At 38.8% G+C, this 18,702-nt stretch overlaps 1 protein-coding gene across 2 annotated transcripts; it reads right to left on the minus strand.

The window, feature by feature from the left end:
- Nucleotides 1-865: 865 nt before the first annotated feature.
- tti1 (TELO2 interacting protein 1) lies at nucleotides 866-18,683 on the minus strand. Of its 2 annotated transcripts, XM_051661180.1 has the most exons (9): nucleotides 18,456-18,683; nucleotides 18,071-18,166; nucleotides 12,817-15,154; nucleotides 11,829-11,987; nucleotides 10,010-10,158; nucleotides 9,705-9,845; nucleotides 7,515-7,719; nucleotides 1,491-1,578; nucleotides 866-1,310 (listed from the first exon to the last, which is right to left on the minus strand). In XM_051661180.1, the coding sequence occupies exons 3-9, from the start codon at nucleotides 15,128-15,130 to the stop codon at nucleotides 1,109-1,111; spliced, it is 3,258 nt and encodes a 1,085-aa protein (XP_051517140.1). In that variant the 5' UTR covers nucleotides 15,131-15,154; nucleotides 18,071-18,166; nucleotides 18,456-18,683; the 3' UTR covers nucleotides 866-1,108. The 2 variants fall into 2 exon arrangements, with proteins under 2 accessions (XP_051517140.1, XP_051517139.1); XM_051661179.1 differs by lacking the exon at nucleotides 18,071-18,166 and having other exon boundaries at nucleotides 18,456-18,682.
- Between the last annotated feature and the right edge of the window lie 19 nt (nucleotides 18,684-18,702).

Consider the following 18,702-nt stretch of genomic DNA (forward strand, 5'->3'; position numbering starts at 1 on the left):
TCTTGCAGAGTCCATGCCTTGGTGAGACGGCGCTGTTTTGGCTCATCGGTGTAAATGTATTTTGCCTCACTGTACTGGCAGATTTTTTGTACTTTATTCACTTGTTTATTGTCAAAAACAAGTGAAAAAAATCTAACAGTGCTGAAGTAGTAATCCAAAGTGTATTAAGATTACATTACTGACAGCGAGTAATCTAATGGAATACGCTACAAATTACATTCTACAGCATGTATTTTGTAATCTGTTGTGGAATCTATTTTAAAAGTAACACTCCCAACCCTGTTTAATTATGACATTGTGGTGACATTAATGTGCATTCTTCTTGTAAATACGATTCCGACATGATTTGAAGGGAGCATAATTACTAGGCTTGATATCCCAACTACCTCACCATATATGCTCAATACATAAAGCCAACAGACTTTGTTTAGGGTTTTTCCAAAATCCCTAAACTAAACTCATTGAGATTTTAAGCTACAACCAACAAACTTGGTACATCCCTTCAGACTGTTCTGACTTAGTGTGCCATGTCTTTTCAAACTAATCAGACTTTCAGTTTTCCTCCATCAGACCTTCAAAGTGGCTAAAAATACAGTAGACTTGCATTGACACATTCGCCTATCTATCTGACCTTTTCTGTTGGACCTGCAAAACCTTCAAAATTCAAGCATTTAAAATGATTTTCAAATTTTAGACAACGCTTTGTCAAGCCACTGTTGCATGAATTTGTCTAGTTACAATTGCTACTGATCAATAAGCCGCATCTAAAAGCAGCGTTTATAAAATACCATTATATTGATTATTTGTATCGGCACAGCCCTAGAAATTTCCGTAACCTTTTTAAAGACAGGCAAACAGTAGCTAGTTCGACAATATAACAATTATTTCTTGATTAAAAGTAATATACAGAACATAAAAGAACATTCATTGTATCATACAAGCAAGCATTCAAAGATTATCTGATTTCTGTTCTTAAAACAGTCTACATGAAATCTGATAAATAGTCCTTCTGTTGTAGTGCAGGTTTGAAATGCAATGTAGAAACATTAGGTGTCTTAACCTAATCGCTCACATGAAAGAACCCCTCTTATTTTAAATCACCAGAGCCCTATACGTTCTCAAGCGGGGAATTAAACTCCTGCAGTAATCTGAGGACATTGTCTGTGAATTCGTTTCTTGGCTTGTCCGATCCGCTCAGCGTCACGGGCAGTAGAAGCGGATGAGGCGGTTTGTACACGACAGGACAGAAGAGTTCGTTCAGAGTGAACCAGCACGCATCCGCATCCAGCTTCATCAGGTGCCGGAAAACACTACAGACAAATAAATATGGAAATTAAAATGATGATAACCATAATTCATACTGATACAGGAGAATCACATTGTTTATTGATACAGTCTGATAACAAAAAAAAAACATTAGACTAAAATGAATTTATGAAACGAATGGTGAAACGAGTCACTTTGAACGTTTTGGAACAGGTCGGACACACCTGAGACACGCCTCCTGCAGTTTGATTGGCTGACGGCAGCTCAGGTAAGGAAGACAAGCGTCAAAAATTCGATCCAGATCGGCCTCCGCTGAAAACAGACATTCAGAATTCAGACTAACTTATATACACATTAATACAGATAAATTGGCTTTTACAAGTATATGGACATTTAAAGGGATAGTTCACCTAAAAATCATTTACTCACCCTCATGACAACCCAGATGTTAATAACTTTTTGAACACAAAGATTTTTAGAAGATTATCTCAGCTCTGTAGGTCCATACAATGCAAGTGAATTTTGACCAGAACTTTGAAGCTTCAAAAAGCACATAAAGGCAGCATAAAAGTAATCCATATAACTCTAGTGGTTAAAAGGAATATTCTGGGTTCAACACAAGTTAAGCTCAGTCGACAGCATTTGTGGCATAATACTGATTACCAAAAAAATTAATTTTGACTAGCCCCTCCTTTTCTTTAAGAAAAGCACAAATCTTACAGTAAGGCACTTACAATGGAAGTGAATGGGGCCAATTTTTGTACGTTTAAATACTCTTTCAAAAATATAGCCACTAAATGTAAACAATATGCCTGTAAACATGATTTTAGTGTGATAATATAGCTTACTAACCTTTTATGTGTAAAGTTATATCCAATTTTACAACATCATTGCCATGAAGATGTAATGTCAACAAACTCTAAAATGACTGTAAAAAAGACGATTTAAACAACTTTCCACAAACAAACAAAAAATACATGAGTTTTAGCAGAAGAATTATTGTAAGTGCTTTAATAAAATGATAAGCTTCACATTTCTGCCTATAAACCATGGGGCTCCAACAATTAGCCCCATTCATATCCATTGTAAAAAAGGACTTCAAAATGTATCTGTTTCTCACCCACACCTATCATATCACTTCTGAAGAAATGGATTAAACCACTGGAGTCATGTTGATTTCTTTGCTGCTTTTATGTGCTTTTTTGAGCTTCAAATTTTGGTACCCATTAACTTTTATTGTTTGGACCAATAGAGCTGAGATATTCTTCTAAAAATCTTAATTTGTGTTCTGCAGAAGAAAGTCACACATCTGGGATGGCATGAGGGTGAGTAAATGAGAGAATGTTTAATACAGTAATAATGCATGAATGCCATTGCATTAAAATAATTAAAGCAAGTTTCGCCTGCAAAGAGTAACAGTTTTGCAATGACTTTTAATCGACTGATGTCAAGGTGATTTTTAGTGGATGTATTAAGTCAGTTCCCCTAAAAAATTTTTTTTTTAAAATAATAATAATAATAATAATTTAATACTCTATTTCCGCAAAGGTTTTTGCATTTCTCTACTGTATTCATTTCCCAAAATGAATCGCAAATCGCAAACAATGTACAGCTGCGTCATAATGAACACAGATCACAGTTCTAATATATTCTAATAGTCTCCATGGCAGCATTATCCTAATTAATTAATTAATTAAGCAGCATGATGTAGAGGCTCATTACTCAACAAAAATGAAGGTAAATGCAGAGGGACTGTCAGGCGAGGGACAGATGCAAAGGGAGAGAGAGAGAGATGGGATGGATAGAGCAAAGAGAGAGAGAGAAGTGATGATAGCAGAGAGAGAGAGAGAGAGAGAGAGAGAGACAGGTGGGGAGAGAAACAACACTACACTACTGGGGAATATACAGCATGACATTTGTCTCTCTCTCTCTCTCTCTCTCTCTCTCAGGTGTCTCTTATAACCATGGTAACTCAATCAATATTCAGTTTTCCTTCAGCTTTTAACTATCTTCACTCTGAAATAACCCAAATGCTCAAGACCCCATCACACACACGTATGCTTTTCATGGTGGATATTTTCAATTGACTTGCTAATGCTATTTACTATGCCCTTCCTCTAAACCTTTCTGCATTTTTACAGTTTCAGTAGGATATCATATAGTATACTTATTTTCCTGGTGGGTACAGTTGGCATGCATGTTCTTACACTGATTGTGCTTACAACTTGTGTGGTCATGTAAACACCTTAAACGACGTTTCTTTACCAACGTAAAGTAAAAATGGTTTAAGCATAAACCGTTCGACACAGGTACATGTTTGCCCCGATTTTGCGTTGCATGTGAACACCTTTACAGGCATTCTTGTCCCAAAATGAAGTGGCAAAATGCTCAAACACAAGACATTTCAATAAAATAATACAGTTGAAGTCAGAAGTGTACATACACTTTTTTTAACCACTCCACAGATTTAATATTAGCAGACTCTAGTTTTGGCAAGTCGTTTAGGACATCTACTTTGTGCATGACACGAGTAATTTTTCCAACAATTGTTTACAGACAGACTGTATCACAATTCCAGTGGGTCAGAGGTTTACATACACTAAGTTAACTGTGCCTTTAAGCAGCTTGGAAAATTCCAGAAAATGATGTCAAGCCTTTAGACAATTAGCCAATTAGGCTAATTTCAGTCAATTGGAGGTGTATCACTGGATGTATTTTAAGGCCTACCTTCAAACTCAGTGCCTCTTTGCTTGACATCACGGGAAAATCAAAAGAAATCAGACAAGAGCTCAGAAGAAAAATTGTGGACCTCCACAAGTCTGGTTCATCCTTGGGAGCAATTTCCAAATGCCTGAAGGTACCACGTTCATCTGTACAAACAATAGTACGCAAGTATAAACACCATGGGACCACCCAGCCATCATACCGCTCAGGAAGGGGACGCATATTCTGTCTCCTAGAGATGAACGTAGTTTGGTGCGAAAAGTGCAAATCAATCCCAGAACAACAGCAAAGGACCTTGTGAAGATGCTGGAGGAAACAGGTAGACAAGTATCTATATCCACAGCTAAATGAGTCCTATATCAACATAACCTGAAAGGCTGCTCAGCAAGGAAGAAGCCACTGCTCCAAAACTGCCATAAAAAAGACAGACTACAGTTTGCAAGTGCACATGGGGACAAAGATCTTACTTTTTGAAGTAATATCCTCTGGTCTGATGAAACAAAAATTGAACTTTTTGGCCAAAATGACCATAATTTGGTTTGGAGGAAAAAGGGTGAGGCTTGCAAGCCAAAGAACACCATCCCAACCGTGAATCATGGGGGTGGCAGCATCATGTTGTGGGGGTGCTTTGCTGCAGGAGGGACTGGTGCACTTCACAAAATAGATGGCATCATGAGGATGGAAAAATATGTGGATATATTCAAGCAACATCTCAAGACATCAGTCAGGAAGTTAAATGGGTCTTCCAAATGGATAATGACCCCAAGCATACCTCCAAAGTTGTGGCAAAATGGCTTAAGGACAACAAAGTCAAGGTATTGGAGTGGACATCACAAAGCTCTGACCTCAATCTGATAGAAAATTTGTGGGCAGAACTGAAAAAGCGTGTGCGAGCAAGGAGGTCTACAAACCGGACTCCGTTACACCAGTTCTGTCTGGAGGAATGGACCAAAATTCTAGCAACTTATTGTGAGAAGCTTGTGGAAGACTACCCAAAACATTTGACCCAAGTTAAACAATTTAAAGGCAATGCTACCAAATACTAACAAAGTGTATGTAAACTTCTGACCCACTGGGAATGTGATGAAAGAAATAAAAGCAGAAATAAATCATTCTCTCTACTATTATTCTGACATTTCACATTCTTAAAATAAAGTAGTGATCCTAACTGACCTAAAACAGGGAATGTTTTCTACGATTAAATGTCAGAAATTGTGAAAAACTGAGTTTAAATGTATTTGGCTAAGATGTATGTAAACTTCTGACTTCAACTGTGATCTGTGATTTTCAAACAAAGCTGTGAAGTCCCATCCACAGGAACACATCTTTATGAACTACAGTCAGACTGATGTTTGCTACAGCTGCAATGAAAAACTCATCCGAGTCTGACATCTGGTGGTGAGATCTAACAACTGCTCAGACAACATGAAATCAAAACGGACCCTATTTACTTTCTTAATGTTGCTGGTCTTATTGTGCATGATTCATCAGTGCATGTTATTCTAAAGGAAAAATCACCTTTTATCAAAATGTAACGACTTTAATGATTAAGGCTGTCGATTCAACACATTAATTCGGTGTGATTATTATATAAAAAATAGTGTGTTAACTCTTAAGTGCATGGGTGTTTCACCAAACATTATTACTTACTGGGGTCTTTACAGACCTGGCATGTATATCTATCACAAATGCCCAAATAGTGTCAAATGTTTAAAACATTTTCAAGACGATTAGAAAATAATAGAATAGAATATATTCTGATATTTTTTGTTGGTGTCATATATCAACGAGATGATGCAACAAATACAGAAAAGGATTCATTGAGATTTCATGAGATGCAACTGGTTTTCAAACACATATTGAGCTTCACATAACACAAAAGACAAACATAAGTATTTTCTCAGGCACTTTGAGTCTAAATAGACGCACAACTTCATTAATTTCAGTAGCACACCCAAATGACAATAGTCAAATCATACTGTTTATGTGTTACACTTGCTATAGTTTACTTCCACATTGTGTCTTCATCAAATAGCAATGTCACATGTAAATCAAGTCAATCACTGATACAGCAGCGCCACTTTGAGTGAGAAATAGCATGAATAACATGTACTGCATGTGTACACGCATAATGGAATACTGATAATTCACCATTGTCGCACAGAAAAACAATGTGATATAGTATTTATTTGTCTTGTAATAAACAAAGAAATATATCCTTTGATAGTAAACTTATATACATATGAAATAATCATAAAAATATGTTTTATGTCTGTTGGTGGCTCTTTAATGACTCTATACACTTATGGTTAAGCAATGAAAGTTTTTTTAAAATTGTTTGCAATTTTGCCATTATTTTTGTTGTTGTTGTTACACTATTCAGAATAGAGAGGTTGAGGAATAATAAAGAGGTGTGGGCATAACTCATAACTGGAATGAGGTCCCGGGTCACTAAAGACCCGAGGTATGCATCGATTAAAGGGTTAAAAAAAAAAATCCTGATTCTTCCTACCAAAGGAGCAATTAAAGCTTCAAGTGCCACCTCCATGTGTTTGCGGATCTCGGTCAGCAGGGGGCAGTAAGTGCAACTCCAGGCGGAGCAGCGTGCAGGGGTCTCAAGACATGTTTTTAAAGTTATAAACTACATTTAACTTGACACAGCATCTTAAAAATGCAGCGTTTATGGCTAGAGACGCTGAAAACCAGTGAAAAATTATTATTATTATACATTAATATTTTATTTTATTATACTGTATATATTGTTTATAATTATTTTATATTGAATTCTCTTTAATTGGGGGCCTTTTTAAGCACATATTAATATATTACAATTACTATAAACAACTTTACAGCTTTAATAATACACAAGTTTTAACAGAAGAATTAATGTAATTACTTTTATAAAATGTTAAGCGTCACATTTCTGCCTTTAAACCCTTGCTTTTTTAAAGACAATGAGGGACGAGTCAAAATAATTTTTTGTGGTTAATCAATATTATGCTACAAATGCTGTCGATTGAGCTTAACTTGTATTGAACCCAGTATATTCCTTTAATTGTGATTATTTTGATTAATTAATCAACATATAATGTCATTCAATCAAGTAAAACTTTTAATCGATTGACAGCTTTAAAAATCATTTTAACCAATTATATATCCTACTTTATACAATCTAATGTGATCCTGATGAATAAAATCAAGTTGCATCCTACATTATTTTATCACTAAATATGCTTTTTCACTCCGAAATACAGCACGGTAGAGAAGTTAAATGCATTTCATGTTGTCCTTAAAGCTTATTAATTAAATTATTGAATGACATTATTTTACAGGACGTACAGAAATCACAGTCAAACTTTATATAAATGATATCAATCATACAGAACGTCGGAACAATATTTAAAACCTCCCATTGACTTTCTTTCTTTTTGAGTAATCGATAATCAAAAGCTCTCAGTAGGCATTTCGTAAAGGTGCACTCAAGTTTCTAGCAGTAGTTTTGGGACACTGATATTGCGACTTACCCAAATCCAGTTTAACACCCAGCGGCCCGAGACCCTGCAGCACTGCGAGCTGGAGTTTGTAGGCCAGTGTGTGTGTGTAGACGGTCCCCGAACGAGCACTGATCTCTGACTGTTTTATCAAAGAGGAAGTGATACGTGGCAGGACCTCTTTAGACACCCGTTTCCTGAGAAAATCACCACACGACTCGCCCAGAACACACAACACCTGCACAGAGAGAGAGATTTAAACAGAGGATCTTGATGTGGGTTCTACAGATACAATTGTGGAGTCATATTTCAGCCCAAAATCAAAAATAAGATGCATAAAGGAAAATTATCATTGAGATATATTATTAAGATATTCATCTGATTATTATTATCGTGTATTTAAATTGTAAAGTACATTTATAAGCAGTCTTGGGTGTATCTGATTACAAAGTAATTAGTTACTGTAATCTGATTACTTTTTTAGTTTAAAAAAATTTAATTACATTTTAAATTATTGTAATCAGATTACAATTACTGACTTTCAATTAAAGTAATTACTTAAGTACATTACTTGCGCAAAAGGAAAATGTATAATATATTTAAAATATGAATTCATATGCATGTCTGTTAGCAGTTCTGTGACAGCTGAAGGGTGTGCGACAACGAATGAGGAACAAAAAAAAGACATTTTGTATGAGCGAATGACCAACAGTTTTTCTAGGAAAAGTGTTTTTGAAAGTAACTTAAAAGTCAAATAATTATTAACGTGATTACATTTTTAGAGAAGTAATTAGAAATTTGTAGTGGATTACTTATTTTGTGTAACTTACCCAACACTTTTTGTAAGTATACATCATGGTAGTATTGTTTGTACTGTAATTAATTTACACCGATTTTCATTTGAACCCTTTGATGGTCTTAACGATCAAGTCCCAACTTTGAACCTACAGGGTGAAACTGACCCATTTTTATCTTCAATTTCAAAAGCTTGTAATAAAGGCTCTGTTTGCTCTCTCTCTCTACTTTTGGTCTTAAATCGTTCCTCTAGGTGGCAGCAAACACTAGGAATCTTCTATAACAATACAGTATAGAGGTCTGAAAAGCAGGGGGCGCCCCAAGTGGTTTGTGACTCCGCCCACAGACATCCAGTCTTTTTTGGGAAGCCCCGCCCTTCCCCCATGTTTTGTGGAATATCACGGCCTCTGAATGGACTACAAACGTGACCTTGGTGTCATTTGAAAGCTAAAAACCTCAGGTTTGTAATGTGACAATTGTGAACTTCTACCATTTTATGGTGGGGCCTCTCAAAAAAGACTGGATGTCTATGGGTGGAGTCACAAAACACGTTGGGGTGCCCCCTTCTTTCAGATCTGTATATTGTGTATAAGTTTCAGGCCGAAAACTTAAAGTTAAGTTGATGTAAATCAGTGTTAACAATTCAAAAGGGTTCAACTGACCCATGAGACCATGGAAGGGTTAAAAAATCTTGATGAAAAAAAATCTTTTGGGAGGAAATGTGCTTCAGAACATTCTCAAATCATGTTGGATAACATCAAGTTTTGTTTTTATGCCATCTTAAAAGCATGATGTCATTTTTTACTCAAAATGTCATGCTGGTAATAACATTTTGTAATGAAGATAAAAAACTAAATTAGAAAAATACAAACTCTGGGCTTGTATACACTAGGAGTGTAACGGTATGAGATTTTCACTTTATGACAGCAAATAAAGTGGTATTATGCGATTACGGTAGTGCAATACTTATATTAATATTATTAAAATCATAATAAAACCTTTTTTTTTTATTACTTCCCAGGTTAACAGTTCAGATACAGATATTTATTCGATTCAGTAATTGGTTGCTTTTGTAATTTCGGCTTTTTTTTCTTCAAACAATACCTACTGAAAATGGAGGAAGTCGCAATTCAGAGATATTTTTTAATCACGTCAAGCTTATGATGCTGTGTAAATATAGCCGATTCTCTCTTAAATAAATTAACATTTAAAATTCCTTTTTATGGACTAGAACAATTTTGAAAAGAATCCTTTCTATTCATGCAATACCGTGAATGAGAAAATGTCAATGTTACGATAACCATCTATGTTTAAAACCGTGGTATACCATGTAACCGTTACATCTCTAATGCCCACACAGTCTACTCACTCAGAGGAAATATTAATTGAGAGATTTTGACCTCTAACACAAACACACACTCATCTGACCTTGAAAGCTCGAGGTACAGCGAGAGGATCATCGTTGGTGAGACGGTGGAGGAGAGCAGGCCAGCACCGATGCACCATGGGAAGAAGCTCATTCTCTCTCGCACATAAAACACACACACACAACTCCAGGATGTCCAACACCTGCAAACGGCACACATTTTTTCATTTAAAAACGTTACAGCACTAATTGAGGAATTCAATTACAACACATCTGTGCTAGATATTCCATGTTACAATAAAGAAAACAGGTCTTTGGTGATGCTAAAGTCATAATCAGTGGACAGTTGCAAAGTGAATTCTGTAACCTTGAGTCGTGTTCTCAGGTTGGAGTCGGACAGCAGGTGGATGCATCGCTCCATGACGTCTTTTGCAATTTGAATATGAAGTGGAAGTTCCTCTTTCACGTCAGGGCCTTCCATGTCCTCCTCAGAAGTGGATGCTGATGGAGGGATGTCTGCGGACAGGAGAGTATATTATCTCCTAATGCTAGTCTCAGGTCCGCCCACGGAATGTTTGCATTTGCAAACCATTCATATTGCACAAAATTGCCAAAAATCTTGCAAAATCGCAAGTTCGCTGCAACGAAAAACTGCTGTGCCATTATATGAATAAGCAACTACTTTTTGTACCACAGTCTGTTATTTAGATTTTTGTCAGTTCTAGATTTACCAGCTTCTAAATTTCACATCAAATTTTCTACATGGGCCTGTCTAAGTGAGCAGTTCTTGGCCAGAATAAGCAACAATAGCCGTGTTTCCACTGTCGGGCCAAATGAGGGCATACTAGTGCGTGCCAGGGCCAGTTGCGTTCCCACTGTCACTTCCAGGGCTTTCTCGGGGCCAACAGCCAATGTCCTTTGGCTCACCCATTACTCTTGGGCCAAACAAGACCAACTGGGGATTGAGGAGGGATCAACGTCAAAGGTGGAGTTTCGCCGAACTTGCCAGTTTGTGGATCCAGCACACAACAGTACATGTTCTGGAAAAATTTAAAATTGCGGGCACAGAACAAATCTGTTAAACTCACAATGGACAAAACGGTATCCAAATAAAGAACTTTCCCTGGTTCAAGATCACAAATGGTGTGATGGGACATCGTCCTGCTATTAGTGGAGAGACCACTCGGGACACCATGGTAGTTACAGTTGGTGAGTTGTCAACGATAACTTATTTGCGAGATAGCTAATGTTTACATATGATACAAACTTGATATTCTAGATAACATGATAACTCAGCTAGATCTTCCCTCTTGCTTGTGAAATGGGCGGGGTGTGTGACGTTGGCACCAGGGCGGCGTATTAAGGGTGGGTTTTAGGGTGACACTGCAAGGCTATTGGCCCAATGGTGGGAACGCAGGTCAATTTTGGTCTTGCGGCTTGAGGTCCGAGGCTATTGGCCCCGCCAGTTGATAGCCTTGGCTCGCACTGGCCCGACAGTGGAAAAGCGGCTAATGTGGGCTAGACTTTATGGCGATAGTCAAAAGTCTGGCTCTGTGAGACTATTATGACTCTAACACGGATAACAGGTGAATGTGTCTTATAAGCCACAAACCTACAGTGTAATGTGGGAAGGCAAGAATAACGGATTGTTCTGGGAATTAAGACTCTGTGTGGTGTTGGTTTAATGATCAGAAATCTGAAGCCCCAGCATGTTGAGGACTGAAGATGAGCCAAAAACTTAGCTTCTGTGATCATAATGCTCTATTACCTCTAGTAAGACACTTAAACACAATCTGCTAAAGGGAAAATTATTACTCCTGTGATAGGTCTGAAGTTTTTATATGCACTTATGGTAAAACCATTCGTTTACGGTAACTATGACTATCATCTACCGTGCAAGTATTCAAACGCAAACTATGAAGCACATCTAGATTTTTAGATTTTCTTCAGAAAAACTGAGGGGTTATCTATGATATTCTGGTCTCTAGATATGGCTCAAGTCCCTTCTTCAGAGTAAGTTTTTACCGTTTTATCATCAGTGAAGCTAAACTGCAAGTCTGATTGCATAGATGAGTAAAAAAACACACCTCACCTCAATGTCCATACCACAAACGGCACTTAGCAAGCACCACTAATAATTGTGACAAAGCATATGAAGAAATAAATAATGAATTAATATGTAAAACCTAGACCATCAGGATCTTCCTCCTCAATTGCAATTCCTTCTGCAAGCTCCTTTTGTTTTTTATAGTCAAGAAAAAACTGCCTCAGGCTCAAACAGTCTTTACTCTGGGTCTCTTTGTTGGGCGGCTTCTGGTGTCCAATATTTGCGGGGAACCATCTCACTGTAGTAAAACAGACATGTAAGGCTCAAAATAACAGATGAAGAATCCTTTAGCATCTAATATTTAACACAGTCATAACCTTAAACATTTTCAAATGTATCTTTATATAGTCTGTTGGGCTGACTATCTTGTGATATGCATTATGCAGCACAATTAAGGGTAAAAATGCAAATTACAAGGCTAATAAGCAAATCCCCAGATAGCATGCATGCATCTCTGAGATTTTTAGTGTTTTAGATATTTCCATCTGGAAAGCATCACAATCTAATTAACATCTACTAAACATCTTAAAAAGATCAGATTTACAAACATTCTAAATCATAAACATCTCAAAGATGTCAGCTGAATGTCTTATTGACATCTGAGACATACTTATTGACATACGTCTTATAGACATGTTGCAGATGAGCAAACAACATCAAAAATACATCTTCCAGATGTGAACACACACATCAAATAAACATCTGGGTGATGTACGTGTGCATCAAGGTCTATTTAAAAAAAAAAAAAAAAGACATATATGCACATTATATCAGTATAAAGGCTTGGGTATACTTTTTTTTTCTGCAAGCTGTTCCATCTAACACAAGTGCTCTGCCTTTCAAAGTATGTATGCTCTTTTGACAGCGAGGCTGACGCAGACACAGACTGACCATTTGCCTAGAAAAACTGGGCTAAACGAGGACAGTCCACATGTACTCTGCTGATGATGAAATTAGCATCACGCACACTAGCGGCACGTGGAATATCTAAGTATGCTTTGGCCTTAAGTTCTAAGTAGCATTTATAGCAATACTGCATGATGTTAAAAACAGTCAGTTATGCTTACCAAGTGCCTTCATGAGTGAATGCAACACAGCGCAGAACTGTGGCGTTCTCTGCTCATAGCTAAGATCAAGTGCCGTTAACACGTCCTGCACCACATCGGCCACTAGGGGCAGCAGACTTGCATCAGAATGAGTGAACATGACCGCAAGAACTCTCGTAGCATGAGGTTGAATGCTGGGTCTGGCTAAGTTTAGAGAAACATCATTAAGAAGGTAGTCAGAGTTCTGGATGACCAGTTCCTTGGGCGAACTGTAATCGCAAGCCTTGCAGAGGTCGCAAATGGCGCTGTAGGCCGATTGGCTGACAAGAAGCGACTCGTCCCCGGCCTTCTCCAGCACAGGGTAAAGTGATGTCATAAGAAGCAAACGGAAGTCTGTGCCCAAGGCAAGGGCGAAACCTCCAATGCCCTCTAACTGGATACAGATTTGCCAGATGTTGCCGTTCAGTTGGTGGAGAGTTGGTGTTTTGGATGTTGGAAGTATCTGCAAAGAGTTTCTTTCTGGATGGGGCACTAAGGAGGCTGTAGACTCAAGGTTTGCTTGAGTCTCATTGTCCACTGCCTCAGAAACTGTAGGGAGATGCCAGTTACCCAAACTGATGTATTCCTCAATGATGGAAACGATGGAAGATTTCAAGTCCTCTTTACTTGTTCTAGAAGGTGTGGACTGACTAAATCCTATGTAGTCCGTTCTGGAATTGTCGGTCTCCACGCCAATGCCTGCCGCACCAACAATGACCTCGTTGAGAACCAAAGCAGCCTGCTTCTTGTAAACAGAGGACTCCTTGTACAATTCCATGAAGCGGTCAACAAGAAGATAGAGGTTTCCGTAGTATCCCAACGTCCTGCAGATCTTACTGAGTGCCGAGAATATCTTGTCATCTGTGAAGTAGAGGAAGTATTTCTTCTGAGGTTGCATTTGGTGCATGTCAGGTCCCAGGTTTGTTAAAGGAATAAGAGTTCTCTCCTCGATGATTTTTACATCCGTTACGTCCAGCTCCAATACTTGCATCAATGCTTTGGAGATGCGCTCCAAATGTACAGCTGAAGTTAGTACAGTGTCCACTTTGGGCCCAAGAATCTTGAGGTACCCCAGGAACACATTAAGAAGGAAGAGCTTGCGCTGATCATCTGTAGTTCTCATGAGACGAGGTAAGGACGACACCAAGCTGTGGAGGTTTTCAGACAGAACGTCAGTAAAGTCCTGCCCACCGGTGGCTTGGCTTTTCTGCGCTACCTCATTCAAAACTGTGTTACACCTGTTTTTAACATTGGGCTCATCATCATTGATGGCACCTACCAATGCTTCCAGTAGAGGGCCGATACATTCACCTACAGACTGGCTGCACTGTGAGAGAAGGAGATGGGACATATTCACTAACTCAAGCCTCACTTTCCAGTGTGGGTGCGCAGAAGTACAGGAAATAATATTTTGTAGGACTATTGAGAGACGCTTGGATGTGTCCTTGCACCAAGACGGAGTCCTCTTCACAATGAGTTTCTCAACTCTCCCAATCTCAACAGCTGTTGTGTCCTTTGCTTCCGTTTTCTGAAGCTGCTCGTCGGCCATTACTAGACCTACCATTCTGTACCAAACCCTCATGGCCTTCACAGTAACCACATGCCCCTGTCTGACATCTCCACTGATCACGAGACTCAAGGCACGAGAGATGCCAGGAAGAAATGTGGCTAAGGCACGACCAAGCAGATACCCCTCTTCCTGTCCTGGCTCAACGTGTTCTTGCGAGCAATCGCACTGTAGAAACAGAGACAGGAGACATTTCAGTGCAGCCGTCTGGACTCCTCTGGCCTTTTCCTGCTCTGTGAGTGCAAGAAGTAATGACACGGCCGCTCCGAGTCCAGGCAACATGCTCGGGTCGTAGAGCTTAAAAACAATATCACCATATGCAGAGTGCAGGAGGGCATCCAGGCACTTGAGGATAGCCATTTTGAGCTCCTCTGAAGTCACGCCAGGCTTTCCCGGGTCTTTAGGGGAACAAAGACAAAGGCACAGCTCAGAGAAAAGATCTCGCAGAGACTGCCAACTCTGAACACAAGTGTTCTCCAGGACATAAGTCATGGTTTCCATGACCGCCTGGACAAGACCCTCGCGCTTGGAGCCAGGGGTTTTGAGGACAAATCTGAGAGGAAAGAGGACATAGTCCTGGAGCTGTTGGAGAGCTCCATAGCTAACACAGCGGAGGTGGCTGCTGACAGTCTCTACATTAGCGGCTGTGGGTTCTTTGGTCAGGAGCACACAGGATGGACGGAGATATGCAAATGCAATCTTGGGATCATCAATCTGATGTTCAGCCATTCTTCATGCAGGGAGTTATGAGATCTGTGAAGGAGATTATAATAGTTGTAAGACACTATGATGGAGAAAGAGAGAGGAAAAACAGGCTAATATGAAACACAATAATGAGAATGTATGACAAAGAGAGAGCAGTAATGTGTACATTTCCATAGTTATTTAGTGGAAACTGATATTTTGCAACTTCAACAACTAAACTTGCAGAAAACATCAGAAATAATAGCCAACAATATTAATATTTATGATTACCTTTACCAAGTAAACGAAGTATTAAATTAGCTGTAGTTAGCCATTTTCCTAAAGAGATATTTTGTTCATCTAGCTCTAGCAAATGTAATATCTCACATTTTCTTATGAACACACACCCCTTAATTTTATATTCTGCTTTTTTAATGTTATTCCTGATATTTTTTGATAGCATTTTAGGAACCTTATAATAACTGAAAAGGGGCTTGACAATTATAAAGTAGTTTATAACATTAATCATGTAATTTTCTGATGTTTACCTCACTTTTGTTATGTAATGCCCATTGTGCATATTTTAAACCTTAAATTGATAAAGTCTTATTTTTGTTTATTTTAATATGGTAAATTTTTTATAATTATACAAGAACTAGAATAATAGTTTAACCTAGTATAGCATGTCACAGCTGTCACTCTCATATCAACTTCTCATATACTATGCTATAAAATGTACTGGATCAGTATAGTATAGAAATCTACAGTGCATCCGGAAAGTATTCACAGCGCTCCACTTTTTCCACATTTTGTTATGTTACAGCCTTATTCCAAAATTGATTAAATTCATTATTTTCCTCAAAATTCTACAAACAATACCCCATAATGACAACGTGAAGGTAGTTTGTTTGAAATCTTTGCAAATTTATTAAAAATAAAAAACGAAACAAAATCACATGTACATAAGTATTCACAGCCTTTGCCATGACACTCAAAATTGAGCTCAGGTGCATCCTGTTTCCACTGATCATCCTTCAGATGTTTCTACAACTTGATTGGAGTCCACCTGTGGTAAATTCAGTTGATTGGACATGATTTGGAAAGGCACACACCTGTCTATATAAGGTCCCACAGTTAACAGTGCATGTCAGAGCACAAACCAAGTCATGAATTCCAAGGAATTGTCTGTAGATGTCCGAGACAGGATTGTATCGAGGCACAGATCTGGGGAAGGGTACAGAAAAATTTCTGCAGCATTGAAGGTCCCAATGAGCACAGTGACCTCCATCATCCGTAAATGGAAGAAGTTTGGAACCACCAGGACTCTTCCTAGAGCTGGCCGCCTGGCCAAACTGAGCAATCGGGGGAGAAGGGCCTTCGTCAGGGAGGTGACCAAGAACCCGATGGTCACTCTGACAGAGCTCCAGCATTTCTCTGTGGAGAGAGAACCTTCCAGAAGAACAACCATCTCTGCAGCACTCCACCAATCAGGCCTGTATGGTAGAGTGGCCAGACGGAAGCCACTCCTCAGTAAAAGGCACACGACAGCCCGCCTGGAGTTTGCCAAAAGGCACCTGAAGGACTCTCAGACCATGAGAAACAAAAGATTGAACTCTTTGGCCTGAATGGCAAGCGTCATGTCTGGATAAACCAGGCACTGCTCATCACCTGGCCAATACCATCCCTAGAGTGAAGCATAGTGGTGGCAGCATCGTGCTGTGGGGATGTTTTTCAGCGACAGGAACTGGGAGACTAGTCAGGATCGAGGGAAAGGTGAATGCAGCAATGTACAGAGACATCCTTGATGAAAACCTGCTCCAGAGCACTCTGGACCTCAGACTGGGGCGAAGGTTCATCTTCCAACAGGACAACGACCCTAAGCACACAGCCAAGATAACAAAGGAGTGGCTCCGGGACAACTCTGTGAATGTCCTTGAGTGGCCCAGCCAGAGCCCAGACTTGAACCCGATTGAACATCTCTGGAGAGATCTGAAAATGGCTGTGCACCGACGCTCCCCATCCAACCTGATGGAGCTTGAGGGGTCCTGAAAAGAAGAATGGGAGAAACTGCCCAAAAATAGGTGTGCCAAGCTTGTAGCATCATACTCAAAGACTTGAGGCTGTAATTGGTGCCAAAGATGCATCAAAGTATTGAGCAAAGGCTGTGAAAACTTATGTACATGTGATTTTTGTTTTTAATAAATTTACAAAGATTTCAAACTTTCATGTTGTCATTATGGGGTATTGTTTGTAGAATTGAGAAATAATGAATTTAATCCATTTTGGAATAAAAGTGAAGCGCTGTGAGTACTTTCCGGATGCACTGTATGTCTATAAAGTGTGTACATTTGCATATTTAAACCTTAACCCTTGTGCGTCAATGAAAAGTTACTCCGAGATCCTCGGAGGACAAAGATGTCCACATCAAAAAACTGCCATAAAAATATTTTCCACTTTCACTGACTTTTTTTTTTTTTTAACCAACATCAGTCCTGATCATAACTACCAAATATTTATTCAGTTTCACGATTTTAACCCTTTAAATGCCAGTTTCTTTACATAATGCCACTGTTTTTTTACATGCACACACTTTTCAAAACACACACTATCATCCATACCAACACACCCACACAATTTTAGCTGCGTCATTTATTCAATTGGCCTGCAGCGCTCTATAATACAGAAAATGGGGGAAAAGCATGTAGTTGCTCCATAGGCTAAACATGAGAAAAATGGCGCCATCTGGTGGAAAATATTAAAAATGTAAATTTTGAAGCCAGGGCTCTGGAATGAAAGCATAATATCGTAGAATTCATGATTTTACGCTTTAATGGTACTGGGATCAAATATTGCAGTTTTAATGGGTTTCAATGGGGACATTTTTGTCCTGAAGGTCCTGAGTAACTATTTTGTGTACATAGAGTATTATAAATGTATTAGTAAATGTATGGAGTGGTGGTAGCGTAGTGGACTAAAGCCCTGAACTGGTAAGCTGAAGGTTGTTGGTTCAATCCCCACAGCCACCACCATTGTGTCCTTGAGCAAGGCACTTAACTCCAGGTTGCTCCGGGGGGATTGTCCCTGTAATAAATGCACTGTAAGTCACTTTGGATAAAAGCGTCTGCCAAATGCATAAATGTAACTGAGGTTAAAATATAAAAACTACCCCAAAAATACACACCTTTGGCAAAATGTATGCCGTTGGCAATGATCGAAAAGACAAAAATGTCCCGAAGGTCGCACAAGGGTTAAATGAGTATTTTTGTTGTGTATTTTAATACGGTAAAATCTCATTTTAATTCAAGTAAAGGTAAAACGTAGCCAGTTGAACATTCACTTGCAGTACGTCCCATTAAACGCTCTTACTTACTTGTAATAGTTCAGTCTGGAGAAGTCTCGTCATAATCTACAGCATTTATGCAGACTCAAGCACATAACCACACCACTACACTTCTGTGTAATGTTATGTCATATCATTCCTGGTTATCAAACAAAACTGAGATCCTAAAAAAGACTTTCCATCAGAAATTACTTGCGAAGCAAATTAAACTGACAGTGTCGCATGAGATGGACACATCCAGCATGTTTCTTCCGCGCGTCTCGATGACGTTACTGCG

The sequence above is a fragment of the Myxocyprinus asiaticus genome, chromosome 29, assembly GCF_019703515.2.
Source record: "Myxocyprinus asiaticus isolate MX2 ecotype Aquarium Trade chromosome 29, UBuf_Myxa_2, whole genome shotgun sequence".
NCBI classification, from domain to species: domain Eukaryota; kingdom Metazoa; phylum Chordata; class Actinopteri; order Cypriniformes; family Catostomidae; genus Myxocyprinus; species Myxocyprinus asiaticus.